This window comes from Bufo bufo, chromosome 5 (genome assembly GCF_905171765.1).
Source record: "Bufo bufo chromosome 5, aBufBuf1.1, whole genome shotgun sequence".
NCBI lineage: Eukaryota > Metazoa > Chordata > Amphibia > Anura > Bufonidae > Bufo > Bufo bufo.
The window spans coordinates 131,160,803-131,181,675 of NC_053393.1; the positions used below are offsets into that span (position 1 = coordinate 131,160,803).

At 45.3% G+C, this 20,873-nt stretch overlaps 1 protein-coding gene across 1 annotated transcript in view; it reads right to left on the reverse strand.

Moving 5' to 3' along the window:
• Positions 1-20,873, reverse strand: part of RP1 (RP1 axonemal microtubule associated) — a 595,469-nt gene that overhangs the window by 316,286 nt on the left and 258,310 nt on the right. Inside the window, exons 22-23 of the mRNA XM_040433131.1 lie at positions 16,565-16,719; positions 7,757-7,815 (exon numbers count right to left, since the gene is read on the reverse strand). Coding sequence (XP_040289065.1) covers positions 7,757-7,815; positions 16,565-16,719 — 214 coding nt within the window. The remainder of the gene's footprint in view (positions 1-7,756; positions 7,816-16,564; positions 16,720-20,873) is intronic.

A 20,873-nucleotide genomic window follows, 5' to 3' on the forward strand; every position in this document is an offset into this window, starting at 1 on the left:
CTGACCTTTATGGAAGAGTTGCTAGAAGAAAGGCATTCTTGAAAGCAGGCCATAAAAAGTCCAGTTTGCAGTATGTCACAAGCCATGTAGGGGACACAGCAAACATGTGGAAAAAGGTGTTCTGATCAGATGAGACCAAAGTTGAATTTTTTGGACTAAATGCAAAACACTATGGGCCAGATTTATCATTAGCTCAAGTCAAAATAATCTAGTGAAAAAGTCGAAAATTTTTGCGCAATCGCTAAAACTGCACAAAAATGTGAGACTTTTATTGGCTCTGCGCTATGCTCGCCAGTTTTCTGGAAGTTGGCGTGTTTTCTTATGTAAATGAATCTTTAGACAGATTTACTATTGCGACAATTTAAAAAGTCGCAAAAAATTGCACAATTTCATTCCAGTGAGGACCATGCTTATCTTATGCGACTTTTTAATAGAACATGCGACTTTTCGTAAAGACGTGCGACTTTTGTAAAGCCGCTTACTGAAGGATAAACGGCTACCATCAAACCACATTTATCACAGTATTAAAAGAATAAGTGCACTTGAGTACAAGAATGGATGGTTGAGGCTGGTATAAATGTCTATTCTGCACAAGGTACGGACAAGTCCTGTAGGATCCATGCCTGGTTCATTTTAATAAACGTAAGCTTGTCCACATTGGCTGTGGCCTGTAATAATGCTCTCTGCCGTGCTAAACACACGTTCACACTACACAATGGCTGCAGGGCAGGTCAGCACCTCCAAGGCTGACAAAGCTTTTCCACATTTGGGCCATGCTAACCCTGCCTTCTCAGGTGTCGGCGGTGCCCCAGCTGCGTTGGCGACCTCTTCCTCCTCCTCTGCCTTCGCCTTTTGCTTCCACTGTGCCCCCGCTGTCAGGTGGGAATGCCATCAGCAGCGTGCGCTTGTAGTCGTGCATCTTCCGATCAGTAACAGATGTTTTCACTAAATTTAGTTCCCTGTCAGCAATGCAGAGCAGAGGTTCATTCACGGCAAAAGGGGATTCATGTCACCCAGCAATAGAACAGAAGATTTTGAGATATTTAGGCCCCTGTCACCCAGGCACAGCAGGGGTTAATTCACGGCAAAAGGGGGTTCTTCTCACCCAGCAATAGAACAGAGGATTTTGAGAGATTTAGGCCCCTGTCACCCAGGCACAGCAGGGGTTCATTCACGGCAAAAGGGGGTTCATGTCACCTAGCAATAGAACACAGGATTTTGAGAGATTTAGGCCCCTGTCACCCAGGCACAGCAGAGGTTTGTATACGCCAAAAATGGTAAAATGTCACCCGACAATTGAAAATAAGATTTTTTTCAATTTAGGGCACTAAAATTTGCACTTTTTTGCATTAAAATGGCTCTAAAATAGTCTTTGAAAAGGCTAGAGGGATGTAAAAGGCAGTAAAATGTGCTTAAGAGCATGGCAACTGCTCTGCAAACAAATGTGGATAGGGAAATAACTTAAAATGAAATAAAATAACAAAAAATTACAAATTATTAACCTGCAACTCAGAGAAGGAGGTGGATATGGAGTCGGAGGTTGAGGAGGCGGTGAATGTGGTGTTGTAGGTGGAGGCAGCAATGGAGGAGGAGAAGGTAGCCAACAATGTTTTTTTTATATTTTTTATTGGGGTAGGTAGCCCCCAAAATATTGGGACAAATAAAAAAAAATAAAACAAAGAATCATTGCACTTGACTTGAGTACAAAAATGTATGTTTGATGGTGGTATAAATGTCTATTCTGTACAAGGTACAGACAAGTCTTGTGGGATCCAAGCCTGGTTCATTTTAATGAACGTGAGCTTGTCCACGTTGGCTGTGGACAGGTGGCTGCGTCTGTCTGTAATGACGCCTCCTGTCGTGCTAAATACACGTTCAGAGAGTACACTGGCTGCAGGGCAGGCCAGCACCTCCAAGGCATACAGGGCAAGCTCTGGCCATGTGGACAATTTGGAGACCCAGAAGTTGAATGGGGAAGAACCATCAGTCAGTACGTGTAGGCGTGTGCACAGGTACTGTTCCACCATGTTGTTCAAATGCTGCCTCCTGCTAACACGCTCCATATCAGCAGTTGGGGCCGGTTGTTGCGGCGAGGTGAGCAAAAAGAAAAAATATAGGCGTGCTCAAACCCTGTTGCAACGAGCACGGACCATGCCGGGAACCACAGCGTAACTTAAGTAAAGGAGAGAGAAAAGTCCAGCTCGATTAAAATGTTACCTTTATTTTTCAGTGCAGATTAAAAGCCAGTTACACTCCAGTCTACATGTTTCGGATCAAGGACAATAGCGATCCTTCCTCATGACATACACATACTGAGGAGGAGGTTGAATATATAACGCCTCCACCTAGAAACAGGTGGACGCACTAACTACAAGCTCCTCCTTTAAATGAAATTGACAACACATGCTGAAAGGCATGGTGAATTAAAACAAAAGAACACACATAACTTATGGATCAAAAAATTCAGTAATGTAACATCAAATCGTGTTTCCGACTAAGTCCACTCGGTATGGTGGACCCCATTTTGAAGATCCAGAACGACTCACGATTCAAAAGCTTCTTTTTATAATTACCACCCCTTGATAGTGGAGTAACCCTCTCCAGACCTTGCACAGTTAAACCCTCTGTATCACCACCATGCACCACTGAAAAATGCAGGCTGACTGCAGACACATTTCTGCCATGTGAATGAGGAATGTCAGAGATGTGCCTGCACAGTCTAACCTTAAGGCCATTGGTGGTGCAGCCAATGAACTGGAAGGAACAGAGAGTGCATGAAATACAATACACCACATGAGTGGTGTTACAGTTAATGTATTGTTTGATGGAAAAACATTTATTCATGGCATAGGAAAAAACTTTCTTGCCAGGTCGCATATAGGAGCAACACGTACAGATCTTTTGTCCGCATTTATAACTGCTGAGAAACCGCAACCAAACTTGAGAGGCTCGTGCCCCCTCAGTAAATAGAGAGGGGCAGAGTCTATTACCCAGCATGGGCTCTGCGGGCTGAGCACAAAATGCCACCTTTCAAGATGCTACACCATTGGTCATCCGTTGACAATATAGGTAAGTGCTTTCTTACTATGTTGCAAATCTGCGAATATTGTGTACTATAGGCAGTGACAAAAACAGGCAAACGAGAATGCCATGACTGGTTAGTATTCTCAGAGTGACGTGTGCGATTATGGTGAGTAAATAATAATGTCTGTCTGGGTATGGACAGAGCCTGCTTCCAATTGCGGCGAGGTGACAAAGCTTTTCCACATGTCGGCCATGCTAACCCTGCCTTCTGAGGTGCTGGCGCTGACACAGCTGCGTTGGCGACCTCTTCCTCCTCCCCTGCCTTCGCCTTGTGCTTCCACTTGTCCCCCAGCGTCAGTCGGGAATGCCCTCAGGAGCGCGTCTACCAGCGTGCGCCTGTAGTCGCGCATCTTCCGATCACGCTCCAGTGAGGGAATTAAGGACGGCACATTGTCTTTGTAACGAGGATCCAGCAGGGTGGCCACCCAGTAGTCAGCACACGTTAAAATCTGGGCAACTCTGCTGTCGTTGCGCAGGCACTGCAGCATGTAGTCGCTCATGTGTGCCAGGCTGCCCAGAGGTAAGGACAAGCTGTCCTCTGTGGGAGGCGTATCGTCTGCGTCCTCCGTATCCCCCAGCCACGCACCAGTGATGGGCCCGAGCTGCGTTGAATGCCACCCCGCTGTGAACATGCTTCATCCCCATCCTCCTCCTCCTCATCCTCCTCCTCCTCGTCCTCCAGTAGTGGGCCCTGGCTGGCCAAATTTGTACATGGCCTCTGCTGTTGCAAAAATCCTCTTTCTGAGCCACTTCTAAAAGACTGGCCTAAAAGTGTTAGAGATGACCCCTCTTCCTCCTCCTCGTCCTGGGCCACATCCTCTTCCATCATCACCCTAAGTGTTTTCTCAAGCAGACATAGAAGTGGTATTGTAACGCTGATAACGGCGTCATCGCCACTGGCCATGTTGGTGGAGTACTCGAAACAGCGCAACAGGGCACACAGGTCTCGCATGGAGGCCCAGTCATTGGTGGTGAAGTGGTGCTGTTCCGCAGTGCGACTCACCCGTGCGTGCTGCAGCTAAAACTCCACTATGGCCTGCTGCTGCTCGCACAGTCTCTCCAGCATGTGCAAGGTGGAGTTCCACCTAGTGGGCACGTCGCATATGAGGCGGTGAGCAGGAATGCCGAAGTTACGCTGTAGAGCAGACAGCCGAGCGGCGGCAGGATGAGAACGCCGGAAGCGCGCACAGACGGCCCGCACTTTAAGCAGCAGCTCTGACATGTCGGGGTAGTTGTGAATGAATTTCTGCACCACCAAATTCAGAAAATGCGCCAGGCAAGGGATGTGCGTCAAACCGTCTAGTCCCAGAGCTCACTGGCAGCAACCACTTGTCAGTCTGTTGTTCTATACCCGCCGCAACTTGCCTGTCCCCCAAACACATCAGTTTCAGAACGGCCTGCTGACGTTTACCCCTGGCTGTGCTGAAGTTGGTGGTGAGCGTCTGTCGCTGACCAGATGAGGAAGTGGTAGAAGAGGAGGAGGAAGCCGAGTAGGAAGAGGAGGCAACAGGAGGCAAAGAATGATGCCCTGCCATCCTTGGCGGCGGAAGGACGTGCGCCAAACAGCTCTCCGCCTGGGGCCCAGCCACCACTACATTTACCCAGTGTACAGTTAGGGAGATATAGCGTCCCTGGCCGTGCTTACTGGTCCACGTATCTGTGGTTAGGTGGACCTTGCCACAGATGGCGTTGCGCAGTGCACACTTGATTTTATCTGATACTTGGTTGTGCAGGGAGGGCACGGCTCTCCTGGAGAAGTAGTGGCGGCTGGGAACGACGTACTGTGGGACAGCAAGCGACATGAGCTGTTTAAAGCTGTCTGTCTCCACCAGCCTGAATGACAGCATTTCAAAGGCCAGTAGTTTAGAAATGCTGGCATTCAGGGCCAGGGATCGAGGGTGGCTAGGTGGGAATATATGCTTTCTCTCAAAGGTTTGTGAGATGGAGAGCTGAACGCTTCCGTGTGACATGGTGGAGATGCTTGGTGACGGAGGTGGTGTTGCTGGTGGCACATCCTCTGTTTGCTGGGCGGCAGGTGCTAACGTTCCTCCAGAGGCGGAGGAAGAGGCCAAGGCAGCAGCAGAAGAGGGAGCAGGTTGTGCTAAGGTTCAGAACGTTAATACCTCGCTTCAGGCTCTGATGGCACAGCGTGCAAACCACTCGGGTCTTGTCTTTAGCACATTGTGTGAAGAAGTGCCATGCCAGGGAACTCCTTGAAGCTGCCTTTGGTGTGCTTGGTCCCTGGTGACGGTGGCCAGTAGCAGGCGAACTGTTTTGGCGACGGCTGCTCTGCTTTTGCAACCTGCTCCCGCTTTTGCTACGCTGCTGGCTCAGTCTCACCACTGCCTCTTCCTCCGAACTCTGAAAGTCAGTGGCACGACCTTCATTCCATGTGGGGTCTAGGACCTCATCGTCCCCTGCATCGTCTTCCACCCAGTCTTCCTCCCTGACCTCCTTTTCGGTCTGCACACTGCAGAAAGACGCAGCAGTTGGCACCTGTGCTTCGTCATCATCAGAGACGTGCTGAGGTGGTATTCCCATGTCCTCATCAGGAAACATAAGTGGTTGTACGTCAGTGCATTCTATATCTTCCACCCCTGGGGAAGGGCTAGGTGGATGCCCTTGGGAAACCCTGCCAGCAGAGTCTTCAAACAACATAAGAGACTGCTGCATGACTTGAGGCTCACACAGGTTCCCCGATATGCACGGGGGTGATGTAACAGACTGATGGGCATGGGTTTCAGGCGCCACCTGTGCGCTTTCTGCAGAAGACTGGGTGGGAGATAATGTGAACGTGCTGGATCCACTGTCGGACACCCAATTGACTAGCACCTGTACTTGCTCAGGCCTTACCATCCTTAGAACGGCATTAGGCCCGACCAAATATCGCTGTAGATTCTGGCGGCTACTGGCACCTGAGGTAGTAGGTTCAGTAGGAAGTGTAGCTGTGGCAGAACGGCCACGTCCTCTTTCTGCACCAGGGGCTCCACCAACACCACCACCACGACCATGACCGCGTCCCTTATTAGATGTTTGCCTCATAGTTAGCGTTCACAAAGCAAAGTAAAAAGTGGTTAAGTCGGTTAAAAACAATTAAACGCCAATAAAAACCCTGATGTAGGGTTGTCCACTAAATTATTATTTTTTTAACTCTATTTTTAACTCTATACGGTATTTGTGGCCTAAATTTCACAGTAACTTATGCACGTTTAATCCCAGATGTGCAGTATATCAGAGTTTTTTTTCTCCCCAGTAACCAAAAAGCTGTATTTCTGCCCTAAATGTGACAGTCACTTATGCACGTCTAATCCCAGATGTGCAGTATATTAGAGGTTTTTTTCACCCCAGTAACCAAAATGCCGTATTTCTGGCCTAAATGTGACAGTCACTTATGCACGTCTAATCCCAGATGTGCAGTATATTAGAGGGGTTTTTCACCCCAGTAACCAAAAAGATGTATTTATGGTCTAAATGTGACAGTCACTTATGCACGTCTTATCCCAGATTTTGCAATATATTAGAGGGTTTTTTCACAGCAGTAAGCAAAAAGATGTATTTCTGGACTTGCAGACATGCAGATAGCCTGTGCTGGTGCACTATCGTTGCATAAAATGGCTGCCGATTATGTATTGATATTGACAAACTGAAGTAAAAAGAGTTCGTTTTCAGAAGTAGTTGGCTCAGGGCAGGCTTAAAAAAATTGTTCACTGCACCCACAAAACACATTTGCTGTAGATCGCTGAGTAAAAAAAGCAGTTCTTGATAAGATTTCTCCCTGATCTCTCCCTCACAGCAGCTGCATCCTCTCCCTACACTAATCCGAGCAGAGTGACGGGCGGCGCTACGTGACTCCAGCTTAAATAGAGCCTGGGTCACATGCTGCAGTTGGCCAATCACAGCCATGCCAATAGTAGGCATGGCTGTGATGGCCTTTTGGGGCAAGTAGTATGACGCTTGTTGATTGGCTGCTGTGCAGCCTTTCAAAAAGCACCAAGAAAGCGCTGAACACCGAACCCAAACCCAAACTTTTACGTAAATGTTCGGGTTTGGGTCCGGGTGCCGAAAAACCTAAAGTTCGGTACGAACTCGAACCTTACAGTTCGGGTTCGCTCAACTCTATGTAAGAAAATGTATAATTTTACTTCTTAGAGAAAAGGGCCTCTTTCTTCACTTTTCCTACCCGCCTCCTGCACTAATCATTCACGGTCAATACACAGCTAACATCAATCTTGAGAGATGAAACATACATGCAGCCCACAGAAGCCTTTGGAAAGACAAGGGGCAGAAGGAAGAGGAGGGAGAAGCTGGAGGGAGACAGAGCAAAGACACATAAAGATGATTCTTCTGCTGATTCTAGGAAGTATTCTATCTCACACTAGTGCTGGATTCACAACTACACTGCTTAGTACTGCTGATGCAGTACTGATGCAGTTTCTGAGGTTGTGCTACAGAGAAATAGGGAAACATGGTAGACATTATAGCAGCTAGTCTGCACCCATTAGCTCAGGTAAAACTAAGAATGAGAGATGGCAGTGAAGGGGGAGAGATTGGCAATGAAAGCAGAATACATGTCATGTAATGGTCTATTATAGAACTATTCCTCATGTAAACACATGTGACAGCTTATTTCGAAAAGTCAGCTGAAACAACAGGAACTGTAAATCATTTGTACCTTGCTTTAGTAATTCAATTTCTGAATGAAGATATCCTTGAGACATATATGGAAGCCACCTATAAAATGTGTAAAACAAAAAGATGATAAGAGAGGAGTAACTTGAAGATCCTGGGCCCTAATGCAAAATCTTGATCAGGGACCCCCAACTACCATGTGCTTTCTATAATGCTGGTGTTTTCATATGTGGCAGAGGGGTCCTGGATCCAGTAAGGATGATAACTTTACAACATCTATAATTATGCCCCGGACGATAACATAGATTTTGCATATGGTAACAAGACTCAGAAAAGTGTGTAACGCAATAATTGGGATACATAGTAAAATCATACTTATGTTCAGAAATTTTTACTAGTTTTTTCAGTTTTTATCTTCCATTTTCTATGCTTCTCTATGAGAAATTAAATTTGTAAGGACTCATGTACAGGCAATTTGTTAGCACACAGAATGCCTATAGTTTCTAAAATGGGGCCATAGGACCTCTATGTGCACCATATATTGGAGATATTACAGAGAACAGCTCCATAATAGGGCATCCCATGGAGAATGCTATAAAGGTGTTGTATGAAATCGGAGGCATATGAATATATGAATGTACCCAAAAACATTTGAAAGCGTGCTGTATTATGGCTATGTATGAATGTTACAGCAACACCGCTGCGAGGCTGACATCTTAATAGTTGACAAATCGCAATAGCATGACATCATCAGGGCTTTAAAACAGTACCCCTACTGCAGGTAATTGCATATCTTTTCAGTTTAGCAGATTCACTGATGTTTCCTTAGCTCTGTTTGTTCTCCTATCTTTTTTTTTATTGCATTCTGCTTCTGCTTGCTGTTTCTTCATCCAATCTGCTCCAACATTCTTAATGTTTGTCTGCAGATCTAGTTCAACTGATTGTTAAAATGTTACTGACCTGGCTTTCCCTACCATGTTCTTCTCAGCCACCTCCTTCTAGAAGCTGGCTCAGGGTAGTGACCAAGAAATTCCCTTGCAGTAGAGTTCAAATCTCCTGCTGAGTCAGCCAATCTCATTCTGGCACTAGTTTTGCGTGGGATGCTCCCCATCAGCATGCCTCTGACTCTAGGCACTCTAGTGGCACGTGCACGTTGTTGATATTGATTTTTCACATGTTTTTTTGCAAATTTCACTGAGTTTCTGCACTGAAACTACACCAAAATCTGCATGTGGTACATGTGGCTTTTGTCATGATTTTGACATGGATTCGCCCCATATTTGCATTACAAAGGGTTAAATCTGCACTCAAAATCCGCACTGCAGGTCAATTTTACGCACAGAAAATATGTACCCTGTAGATAAAATTTTGAAAATCTACTTAAAGGGTCCCGGGTGATCGGCAGGGTCCGACACCCGGGACCCCTGCCGATCAGCTGTTTGAGAAGGCAGTGGCTATCCAGGAGCGCCGTGGCTTTCTCACTGTTTACCGCGGGCCCAGTGACATCATGACTAGTATCAACTGGCCTGGGCGCGGCTAAGCTCCATTCAAGTGAACGGAGCTTAGCCGCGCCCAGACCAGTTGATACTAGTCGTGACTTCACTGGGCCTGCTGTAAACAGCGAGAAGGCCGCGGCACTACTGCCAGCGCCGCTGCCTTCTCAAACAGCTGATTGGCGGGGGTCCCGGGTGTCGGACTCCCACCGATCAGATGCTGATGATCTATCCAGAGGATAGATCATCAGTTTAAACAAACTGCAGAACCCCTTTAACTGGTACTGTACTACATTGCAGCTTTTCCACATGCAAATCTGTGCAAAAAATATATGTGTAATACATGCATGTAGTCCTCAGCCACTCCTGGTTTTCTGTTCTGTGCTATTATGTCCAATAGTGAACATCTGCCTTTAGGTAAACCTTCCCAGTACTAAGCCTAATGGTTCAAACATATCACACCAATGTGTGTGAAGAAGAGCTGAGTGATTCTAACAATTAGGTAAAAAAAAATAATTTGGGTCTGTATCAATTTAAAGCAGCTCTGGGGTCTCCTGGTACTCATATTTTACTCTTGTGTCTCTCTTTTTTTTTTTTTGCACATTTTTTTCTCTCTCTTCACCTTTCCCCCTTTAAGCTCTTTAATGCAACATTAGCAATAGTAACTAATGTCAGAGTGACACGGACATCTATAGCTATTCTTAAATGCATGGCTTACGGTGTCAATAGACTGTCTATAAACACACTGCACACATTCAATTTATGCTTTTTAAAATAAAAATTTTTACAAAATTTGTCCCTTATTGTGGGGTACATGGTGTTTAAACGAAAGTGGTGTTATCAGAAAAAAAAAACGCTAGCTTGTTCTGAACAATCGGTCCAAAAATTACGTGTTAATGGGTGCAGATGTTTTCTCATATTTATACAGACAAATGGTTGTGTAGGAAGGAACAGTGGCTTGTTCTGAAAATGCATTAACTGGGGCAGATGCTTGCCTATGTTTATATGCACATGGTAGTGTCATAAGAAACACAGCCTTTTTCTGAACAAGAGTCCAAAGATGCCTGCCCGTGTTAATACACACTGTAGTATAGAAAGAAGCAGTCGCTTGTTTTGAATAAGTGTCCAATAATTCTCCCTTTTTTGGCAACAGCAGCAGTAACATGTGAATGTGGAAGGGGTAAGCTGTGTAGGGATAATTGTGGCCACAGAATGCGACAGTAATAGTATGGTAATAATAATAACGGCAGCAGTAGCATCACAGCATGGAACCTAGCTGACAAGGCAGTAAATGTGTGGATGTTTATGGGTAGTAGCCATGGCAAGCCAGTAAATGTGCCGATGTGTAGGGGTATTGGTAATAGCAGGGTGGGGGAGCAGCAATACAATATGGAACAGGATGGTAGGCAGGCAGACAGCGGCAGTGGCATGGTTGGTAGGTGAACTACTCACTGGCCTTAGCTGGAGGTGTGTGAAATTCCTCATGTGATGTTTTCTGCACTTGTGGAGGACAAGCTTGTCCATTTGGATGCAAAGAAGCTACCTGGCACAATTGAAAACCCATGCTGAGATGACACTTGAGGCTGCACAAGATACAGTACAGTGAAAGCAAACTCGGCCAGTTCTGGCCAGTTCTCCAATCTGCCTGCCCAAAAGTCTGTGAGGTCAGGGAGCAGGGAATGTGCCAGAGAAAGGTCACAATCAAGATAGGACTGAACCAGTCTAGATAGAACTGTATCTGTTTGCTGATTTCCATCAGTCTGCCGCATTACATGAAAAACATTGCTCCATAATATTCATCAGACAGAATTGGCTGCTGCTGGGGCTTCTGCTACTTGTGGTAGCATAGACAGCAGGATGTTGGTGACTCAGTGGGGGACAGGAAGGGGCCTCCTGCTCAGACGTGTGGGCAGAAGGATTCTTGCTCACTAAAAGCTGCGGCAAGCTGTTTACACAGTGTATCCTGGTAATACAGCAATTTTGCCTCCCTTTCTGCAACAGGAAACAATTCCCCCAGTTTACTTTGATAGCGAGGGTTTAAAACCATGGCTATCCAGTAGTCATCAGTTTGCCTGATGCTAACGATATGCTTGTCAGCATGTAAGCAAGCAAGTATGTGGCTTGCCATGCTCAACAGCGTGCCTGAGGAACTAGTTCTTTCCAGATTCGCCCCCACTGCAATGATTGGTCACCATGGCCAGTGTCATCATCAGCCTCAGGGTGTGTTCTCCTGTATATAGATGCCTAATGGCATAGGCAGGTTTAGAGTAGGGCCTGCCTGACTGAGACCACCTTGGCACGGGTAGGAAGGCACAGATGTGTTTTGATCAAAATATATTGGCTGAGAGTCTCAGATTTTATCATACCAGAATGAGGACTTAGTCCATATATTCTGTAATGTTTACATCTATTGTGTTAGTCCATTATTTTCCATGATTTTTCCTTATAAATGTTGCCGTGTACATCCACATATTTAGTTATTATGTTGTGCAGGATGTTTTGTATCTTTTTCTCTGACTTTTCATCCCCTTGCACCACCAATCTCTCCTGCTCCTCCTTCTCTTCCATTGGTAGCTCCTCACTTCTTCCTCTATGAGACTTTGTCCCAAGTGGGTTACCAATAGCAACAGGGAGGCCAACGAGATGTGGCAGCGTTTCTACTTCCTCTATCCATTGTTGAATCAGTGTGAGCATTTACTCTAAAATAAATATTAGAGGGTTGATATTGTAGATGCTGCAGTTCTTACTGACATATCTGGTGGCCTCTTCAAAAGACCTGAGTATGTCCTTAATGAGATGCCACTGCCTGAGCACAAAATAACACATGCATGATGTATTCATTTGCTTATTTACACTGCTCATACAGGCGCTATTCAGTACATGATGGAAATCCAGCAAGTTGGTACGTGTGGATCAAGGGGTGCAAATGCAATGGCAGACCATTCTGTCACTGCAGGTCCAGGAGGGCATTCTCATGGGCAGACACACTCCTGGACATGGCCAGCACCTTCTGCAAGCCACAATACTTCTTCAAAAAGCATTACACCACATTATCACATGCAACATGCAGGGAGCATATGTCATTTCTCCCAAATGCAGCACAGTCATGATGTTCCTGCCATTATTGCTGAAAACCTTGCCAGTTGTAGTTGGCGGGGAGACAGCTGCTTGATGCATTTTAGCAACTGACCCGCTGTGTGGCTTCCTCTCGCCCAGGCTAATTAGTTCTAATCCACCATGGCAATGCTTCAGTTTACACATATGATAGGAGGTAGGAGGAGTGGAACAAAGCCTGTCCTGTTTCTGTTAGGAATGAGAGGATATCTATTGAGAAGGACATTGAGGAGGTGGGTAAACGCCTGGTGAGGGAGCCAGACAAACAGAAATGCGGAGGTGCCAAAAGGGCCTGGCATTGTTGCTGTGGTGCTACATCACCACTGCAGAACAAAACATTGACTCAGTGGTCTTTTGAAGACATGTACTATCCCTGCTCATAGCAGCTGCTCCAGGTGCCGTCGATGTCGTGCACTTTACCACACAGAGATAATTGCACAGAGTGGCACACGTTCTCCATCATGTGAGAGCACAAGACAAGGATAGCTTTTTTGGAAAAATAATGGCAGCTAGTAATCTTCTATCAGGTGGAGGTTCAGCTTGCACATCATCGGATTTCTAGGTGCATATATAGTTGTTTTCTGGCCACACATTCTGTTATCGATGACAGTCAACAGAGTGGTGGAGGAGGAGTTTGAGTGGGAGAAGCAGTAACTGATTATGACAATGACACTGCACTGCTTGTGGATGCGGTCTAGCTGCCACAAAGAAGACCTGGAGAAGGTGGACAGTCTTGCTTCAATTTATAGAAAGTTCTATTTTCCCACTGGATCTGGCTTAGGCAGGGTGCTGAATCTCCTTAAAAAGACCAGTCATGTGTGGAGACTTACTGGAAGTACTCCATGGTATGGAGACTTAATGGCAATGCTCCATGGGAAACGAATATGCAAAGAGGTAGCTCACAAAAAAGGGAACCATTTTGCCAATTCCACCTCTTTACATACCAACTGGATCTGGTAATGCCATTTCATCTGCTGCAATAGAGCTGTGGTGCCTATGTTTGTGTTTGAAGGCCCATTGCTTATTTTCCTCATGAAGATCTTGCACACTACCATACTTAGATACTTGCACAGAGCTACCCGCAGCTGAGCTTGGCCTAGGGGTGGGGCAGTTAAGACAAAGATAATACAAGTGAAAGGCTTCACTGGGGCCACAAGAAGGAGGAGCAGGAGAAATGCGCTGTATCTGGATAAAAAGCATGGTGTTAGAGGTGACATCAAAATGATCCTGCTGTGACTGAGAGGACGAGTGAGCCATCCTCTCCACAATGTTATCCTCTTTGTCTTCAATAATCTGTCATCTACCGAAAGAGAGGGAGAACTGTGGCCCGCTACTACTGCTACTGACCAGATGGATGGTGCCTACTGTGCTGCTACTGCTATTTGCACAACTACAGCTACCCACATTTTCGCTCACTGATGACGAGGCGCGGATGTTCCATTTTCCTCTCTGTCGGTCAGGACAGATGGCATTAAAGGCTATGAACACCTTTGGGGAAAATTTCTTACGATTGCAGTTTTTGTTCTACAGGCTTAGGTGTCAGTCTATCTGCAGAGTATCTTGCTTGCAATTTCACACTGAACCCATCTGTTTGCCGCTCTGATGGCTCAGTCTGTAGCCCTTATCTCCTGACAGCTCGTAACCACTGATTACTGCTAAATTCCTATCAAATTGATAAGAATATGGCTTAAATGAGTGTTTATGAGCTGTCAGGAGTTCAGAGATAAAGGCTAAACATGAAGCTGTCAGAGTAGCAACCAAAAGGATTATGTGTGAAACTGAAATCAAACTACTCCGCAGATAGATTAAAACTTAAAGAGAACCTTTCACCTCTCCTGATATGCCTGTTTAGTAGCTTCATGCATTTTCCATGTAATAACAATTCTGGAGCATCTATTTTTATGGATCTGTGTTGTGTCATTCCTTTATTATTTCTACTAGAAGTTATGAATGAATTGCTAGCAGTCTGCAGTAAGGGTACAGAGGGGAGGTAACCAGTTGGGGGTGTTGTCACGGCGGGCGTGCATTCAGTATAACAGATAACGAACCAACTAGGCTCTGGGCGAGAGACAGGGGAAGGGTCACCTCCTAGCTAATCCCTGACCTCTTTCTCTGCACTGCTCAGCCCATCTACAGACCTTGAAGGTAGATCTGAGATGTCCCGGTGCCTAGGCTGACAAAACCCTGAATTCCCTGAGATGGTGAAGTGGGAAATAGGAGCAGCCTGCTCGCACAGAACCTGGATGGGATAGATGACACAAAACAACCAACTAGAAACAACACTTATCTTCCTGAGCTGGAGCAAACAGCCAACCTTCCTTCCTAGCCTCCAAGATCACAATGATGAGTATAATCCGCTCAGGGCACTGGGCAGAGGAGCTATTTAAACTAATGACTCCACCCAGTGCACCTGATGAGGGGCGGATCCAGCACGACTCCAAAACAAACACTAAACTCGTGCTGCAATCCTGGCCGACCTCCGCACATCGTCAGAGTGGGGCATGACAGTACCCCCCCTTCTACGGGTGACCTCCCGACACCCTGGACCAACCTTATCCGGATGGGACCTATGAAAGGCCCTCACCAGACGGCTGGCGTTGACATCTGACGCCGAAACCCACATCCTCTCCTCAGGACCGTATCCCCTCCAGTGAACCAGGTACTGGAGGGAACCCCGCAGAACTCTCGAGTCGAGAATCCTGGAGATCTTGAACTCCAAGTTTCCCTCGACCAGAACAGGAGGAGGAGGCAATGGCGATGGTACCACTGGTTTAACATATTTTTTTAGTAAAGACTTGTGGAAGACATCGTGGATCCTCCAAATCTGCAGCAGATCAAGTCGAAATGCCACAGGATTGATCACAGAAGAAATCTTATATGGACCAACAAATCTTGGACCCAGTTTCCAAGATGGCATTCTCAACTTGATATTCCTAGTGGACAACCACACCAACTCAAGCAATGAAAGTTTTCAAATATCTTGTGTAACACTGAGGTTATTATTCTGTTAATCATCTTGTCACGGCGGGCGTGCACTCAGTATAACAGATAACGAACCAACCAGGCTCTGGGCGAGAGACAGGGGAAGGGTCACCTCCTAGCTAATCCCTGACCTCTTTCTCTGCACTGCTCAGCCCATCTACAGACCTTGAAGGTAGATCTGAGATGTCCCCGTGCCTAGCCTGAAAAAACCCTGAATTCCCTGAGATGGTGAAGTGGGAAATAGGAGCAGCCTGCTCGCACAGAACCTGGATGGGATAGATGACACAAAACAACCAACTAGAAACAACACTTATCTTCCTGAGCTGGAGCAGACAGCCAACCTTCCTTCCTAGCCTCCAAGATCACAATGATGAGTATAATCCGCTCAGGGCACTGGGCAGAGGAGCTATTTAAACTAATGACTCCACCCAGTGCTCCTGATGAGGGGCGGATCCAGCACGACTCCAAAACAAACACTAAACTCGTGCTGCAATCCTGGCCGACCTCCGCACATCGTCAGAGTGGGGCATGACAGGTGTGTACCTGCACAGACTCACTCTATCCAATCAGTGCTGCCATTTTCAGTATGTGCACGTACACCGACCCACTGGTTACCTCCGCTCTGTACCCTTACTGCAGACTGCTAGCAATTCATTCATAGCTTCTAGTAGAAATAATAAAGGAATGGCACAACATAGAGACATAAGAATAGATGCTCCAGAATTGTTATTACACGGGGAACGCATGAAGCTATTAAAACAGGCATGTCAGGTGCGGTCACCGGTCCTCTTAAATCCTGTAGAACAAAAACTGTTGAAAGTTTTTAAGAAAAATCTACTGAAAAAATGTTTTATCTCAAAATTAGTAAAATGCAATCATAAAAATTGCCCTTGAAGGCGTTCATGGCCTTTAACTTTCAATTTGCATTTTCCACTAGTATACATCTACAATGCCTCATAGTGGATGTTTATTTAATATGTATTACATTGTGGGCCTTGGAAGAGTTAATACTGACATTTTTTGTTTTACTCTTAGACTTAAAAATAAATGTGTTGAAAGAATAAATGCCCATGTGACAGGCAGTAAGATCTTAGGGAAATGAAAGTGCAAATATTACTGAAAACCCATATTGTGGCACACAGGCTCTGGAAGCTCCAATTCCATAAAACTGACATCAAACATATAAGTATCCTTGAGGGGATACAGATATACAGCATTTAAAAATGCACGAAGTAGAATAGTGATGGTATGAATAATGTTACCTTTCACAATTGAAGATATATTCTGAGAGTTCGCCCTGTTCCCTGATGATTACTTTCTCACAATACCAGTACTGTGACTTGTGATTGGCCTCGCAGCCTAGGAGCACACTCTGTAGCTTCCCAAGTGACACAGCTTCGATTTCAAACACGTCAACCTAAGGAACAAGAGCAAAGTCAAATGTAAGGAACGACTGCATAATACATCCACTGCTCATTTTCTGTACTACTATCGCCAGCTGTATTATACTGCTTTGTCGTTCTATGAGATAATCGATTTCTCTACATGTCTGTTTGTGAAAAGAGGAATATCAAACTCAGATATTATTTCTTTTATGTAAGATCACTAAATTATTGGGCTTGCTTCCTATTCATATGGCTTGCTAAGTCCTTTTTAACTATCTCCTGCCTGGAGTTGACCAGTTTAAAGAGGTTTTCAAGTCTCTTGATATTGATGACCTTTCCTGAGGATAGGCTCATCAATATCAAATCGGTGGGGGTCCATCACCTGGCACCCCCACAGATCAGCTAGCAGCCGCTGCCAGCAGAAACAAAGCAGTATATAGATGGAAGCAGAAGGTTCCATCCGCTGAGTGGTGGTCATGCCAGTGTACTGCATCTCAACTCCCATTCAAGCTTATTAACCCTCTTTCCACTTTTGACTGCCATTTCCAGTAGAATAGATGTATTTAGACTTTCTGTCACCCAGGGCAAAGAATAAGGTCATTGCACCAGAGCCCTCTATCTAACCTGACTTGGCTTGTTGCCAACTCACTTCAACCAGCCCCAGCGTTGCCAACCAGCATTTTTCTTTTTCTGGACCACTTATCCCAAAATCACAGGCAGCCCAAAAAAATTATGGGCAAATTGGAAAACCTTAATGAATGATAAAGATTATAATTAATACAGCTCAATATACTGATAAGAACTCATTACTCTCATTTACAGAGGGCAGTTAAATGAAGATAATTACCACCAAAATAATCTAGTCAAGTATCACCAGCCTCAAAAAAATCATGGACATGGAGAAAAGTTGCCAATTTTTACAGACTGTTCAGAACTTTCTGGATGGTTGGCAACCCTGCCCAGCAAGTGTGGTACATGGACTGCCAACCATTATTCAGCTATGCCCATGTCATTAACATAATGGGCGTATAAAACTTCACTCGCATAGTAAAAGGAATAGGGGCTGTTTGGTGGGTTGAGTCGAACCAACTAGCATCTATTTGTGAGGACATCATACCGATGCCTACTGTAAATAGCAATTGTAATGTCTCCAGTTAGGGAATGGACACTTTCTGGCAACACAGTGGGCATGCCCACATCTTCCTTGTTGTAACAGTGGCTGCTGTATGCCACTGTACCCCCACCTATTGCCGCGATTCCATGGGTGCTTCCCATTTCACCGCTGCAGTCCTGGGCTCTGCTCTGTTTCTACTATTGCTTCTGAGGATTCCGCTCCATAGCTTCCACTCAGCCGTGGTCACAGCCTGTGTTTGGCTGGTTTCATGTTGCACTACTCTAAGGGTGGAGCGCATCACTCCCTGGGCTCTGTGGGGTTAGGTCAGGTGACCTCGCTGACCAACCCTGGCTCTCCTGCAGGTACTAAAGTGGCTCAGCCCTCTTCCCAAATGCCTCAGTGTCAAGGTCCTTGCGTTTGTTAGTCCTGACCTATACTTCGTTCCTGGATTCTGCTTATCGTCTGATCCCTGCCTGCTTGCTTTGACTCTCCTGTTGCCGACTCTGGATTGCCTGACCTGTACCTTTGCGCCTGCCCTGACCTATTGCCTGTCTTAACACGTCTCTGCCTTGTCTCTGGTCCTGCACCATTGCTCCTGGTTACGTCTCTGCTTGCCTGACTACGCTTATACACTGCGTGCAGAATTATTAGGCAAATGAGTATTTTGACCACATCATCCTCTTTATGCATGTTGTCTTACTCCAAGCTGTATAGGCTCGAAAGCCTACTACCAATTAAGCATATTAGGTGATGTGCATCTCTGTAATGAGAAGGGGTGTGGTCTAATGACATCAACACCCTATATTAGGTGTGCATAATTATTAGGCAACTTCCTTTCCTTTGGCAAAATGGGTCAAAAGAAGGACTTGACAGGCTCAGAAAAGTCAAAAATAGTGAGATATCTTGCAGAGGGATGCAGCACTCTTAAAATTGCAAAGCTTCTGAAGCGTGATCATCGAACAATCAAGCGTTTCATTCAAAATAGTCAACAGGGTCGCAAGAAGCGTGTGGAAAAACCAAGGCGCAAAATAACTGCCCATGAACTGAGAAAAGTCAAGCGTGCAGCTGCCAAGATGACACTTGCCACCAGTTTGGCCATATTTCAGAGCTGCAACATCACTGGAGTGCCCAAAAGCACAAGGTGTGCAATACTCAGAGACATGGCCAAGGTAAGAAAGGCTGAAAGACGACCACCACTGAACAAGACACACAAGCTGAAACGTCAAGACTGGGCCAAGATATATCTCAAAACTGATTTTTCTAAGGTTTTATGGACTGATGAAATGAGAGTGAGTCTTGATGGGCCAGATGGATGGGCCCGTGGCTGGATTGGTAAAGGGCAGAGAGCTCCAGTCCGACTCAGACGCCAGCAAGGTGGAGGTGGAGTACTGGTTTGGGCTGGTATCATCAAAGATGAGCTTGTGGGGCCTTTTCGGGTTGAGGATGGAGTCAAGCTCAACTCCCAGTCCTACTGCCAGTTTCTGGAAGACACCTTCTTCAAGCAGTGGTACAGGAAGAAGTCTGCATCCTTCAAGAAAAACATGATTTTCATGCAGGACAATGCTCCATCACACGCGTCCAAGTACTCCACAGCGTGGCTGGCAAGAAAGGGTATAAAAGAAGAAAATCTAATGACATGGCCTCCTTGTTCACCTGATCTGAGCCCCATTGAGAACCTGTGGTCCATCATCAAATGTGAGATTTACAAGGAGGGAAAACAGTACACCTCTCTGAACAGTGTCTGGGAGGCTGTGGTTGCTGCTGCACGCAATGTTGATGGTGAACAGATCAAAACACTGACAGAATCCATGGATGGCAGGCTTTTGAGTGTCCTTGCAAAGAAAGGTGGCTATATTGGTCACTGATTTGTTTTTGTTTTGTTTTTGAATGTCAGAAATGTATATTTGTGAATGTTGAGATGTTATATTGGTTTCACTGGTAAAAATAAATAATTGAAATGGGTATATATTTGTTTTTTGTTAAGTTGCCTAATAATTATGCACAGTAATAGTCACCTGCACACACAGATATCCCCCTAAAATAGCTAAAACTAAAAACAAACTAAAAACTACTTCCAAAAATATTCAGCTTTGATATTAATGAGTTTTTTGGGTTCATTGAGAACATGGTTGTTGTTCAATAATAAAATTAATCCTCAAAAATACAACTTGCCTAAAATTTCTGCACTCCCTGTACTTCAGGTACCTACTCAGGTATCTCCTGGTCCACCAGGAACAGCTGTCACTGACTCAAGGATTGCTCTGGAGTAGCCCCTGGCAACTACTTTAAAGGCTCAAGTCTATCCTCACCATCTAAGCCTCTAGTGAAAGCCAGGTAGTTGCTTAGACACTCCCCTCCAGACTATAGCCAGTCAGTGGCACAGTGGGTTCACACCCTCTGATCCGTGACACTTGTTAGAAGAGTGCAGACTGTTTTACAACTAGCCTGTCCCTATTCTTAGAGTATTGACTTCGGTAAATGGCAACATGCAGTCACGAACAGATTTTTCAGTTCATTAATATTTAATCTGAAATTCCCTGCAGGCCTACATGTGTTTTATTGGACTAATAGGTTATTTGCACAATTTATTGCTGTATCTTCACTAGTAGTGAACTTCTTTTTTCAAACAACCACTTTCATATTGCAGCCACTATTAGCTCTCCTGTGAAGACAACTTATAATAGTAAATAATAATAGTTTTCCTGTACTTAGGATAGATCATCAATATTAGATTGGTGTGGGTCAAACAACCGGCGCCTCCACAATTAGCTTTTTTGGGCAACTGAATGCTCCATCCACAGTGTAGTGGCTATACCTTGCACCATTAAAGGGCAAAAGAACTGAGCTGCAGTATACCAGCACCGGGAACTATAATCATTCCATCCCGTATGTTATTAAAATCTGTTATTTCCATTTCTAACATATAGGAATTTTATATGTAAAAAGGAACTAAGTAATAGATTCAGTGGGCCAGATTTATCATTACTCTGACAGCTCACTCCACTTTCACATATGACTAAAGTCAGTTTTAGCCAAGTCAGATTTATGATCGGCCCTTTAAAGGGATTCTGT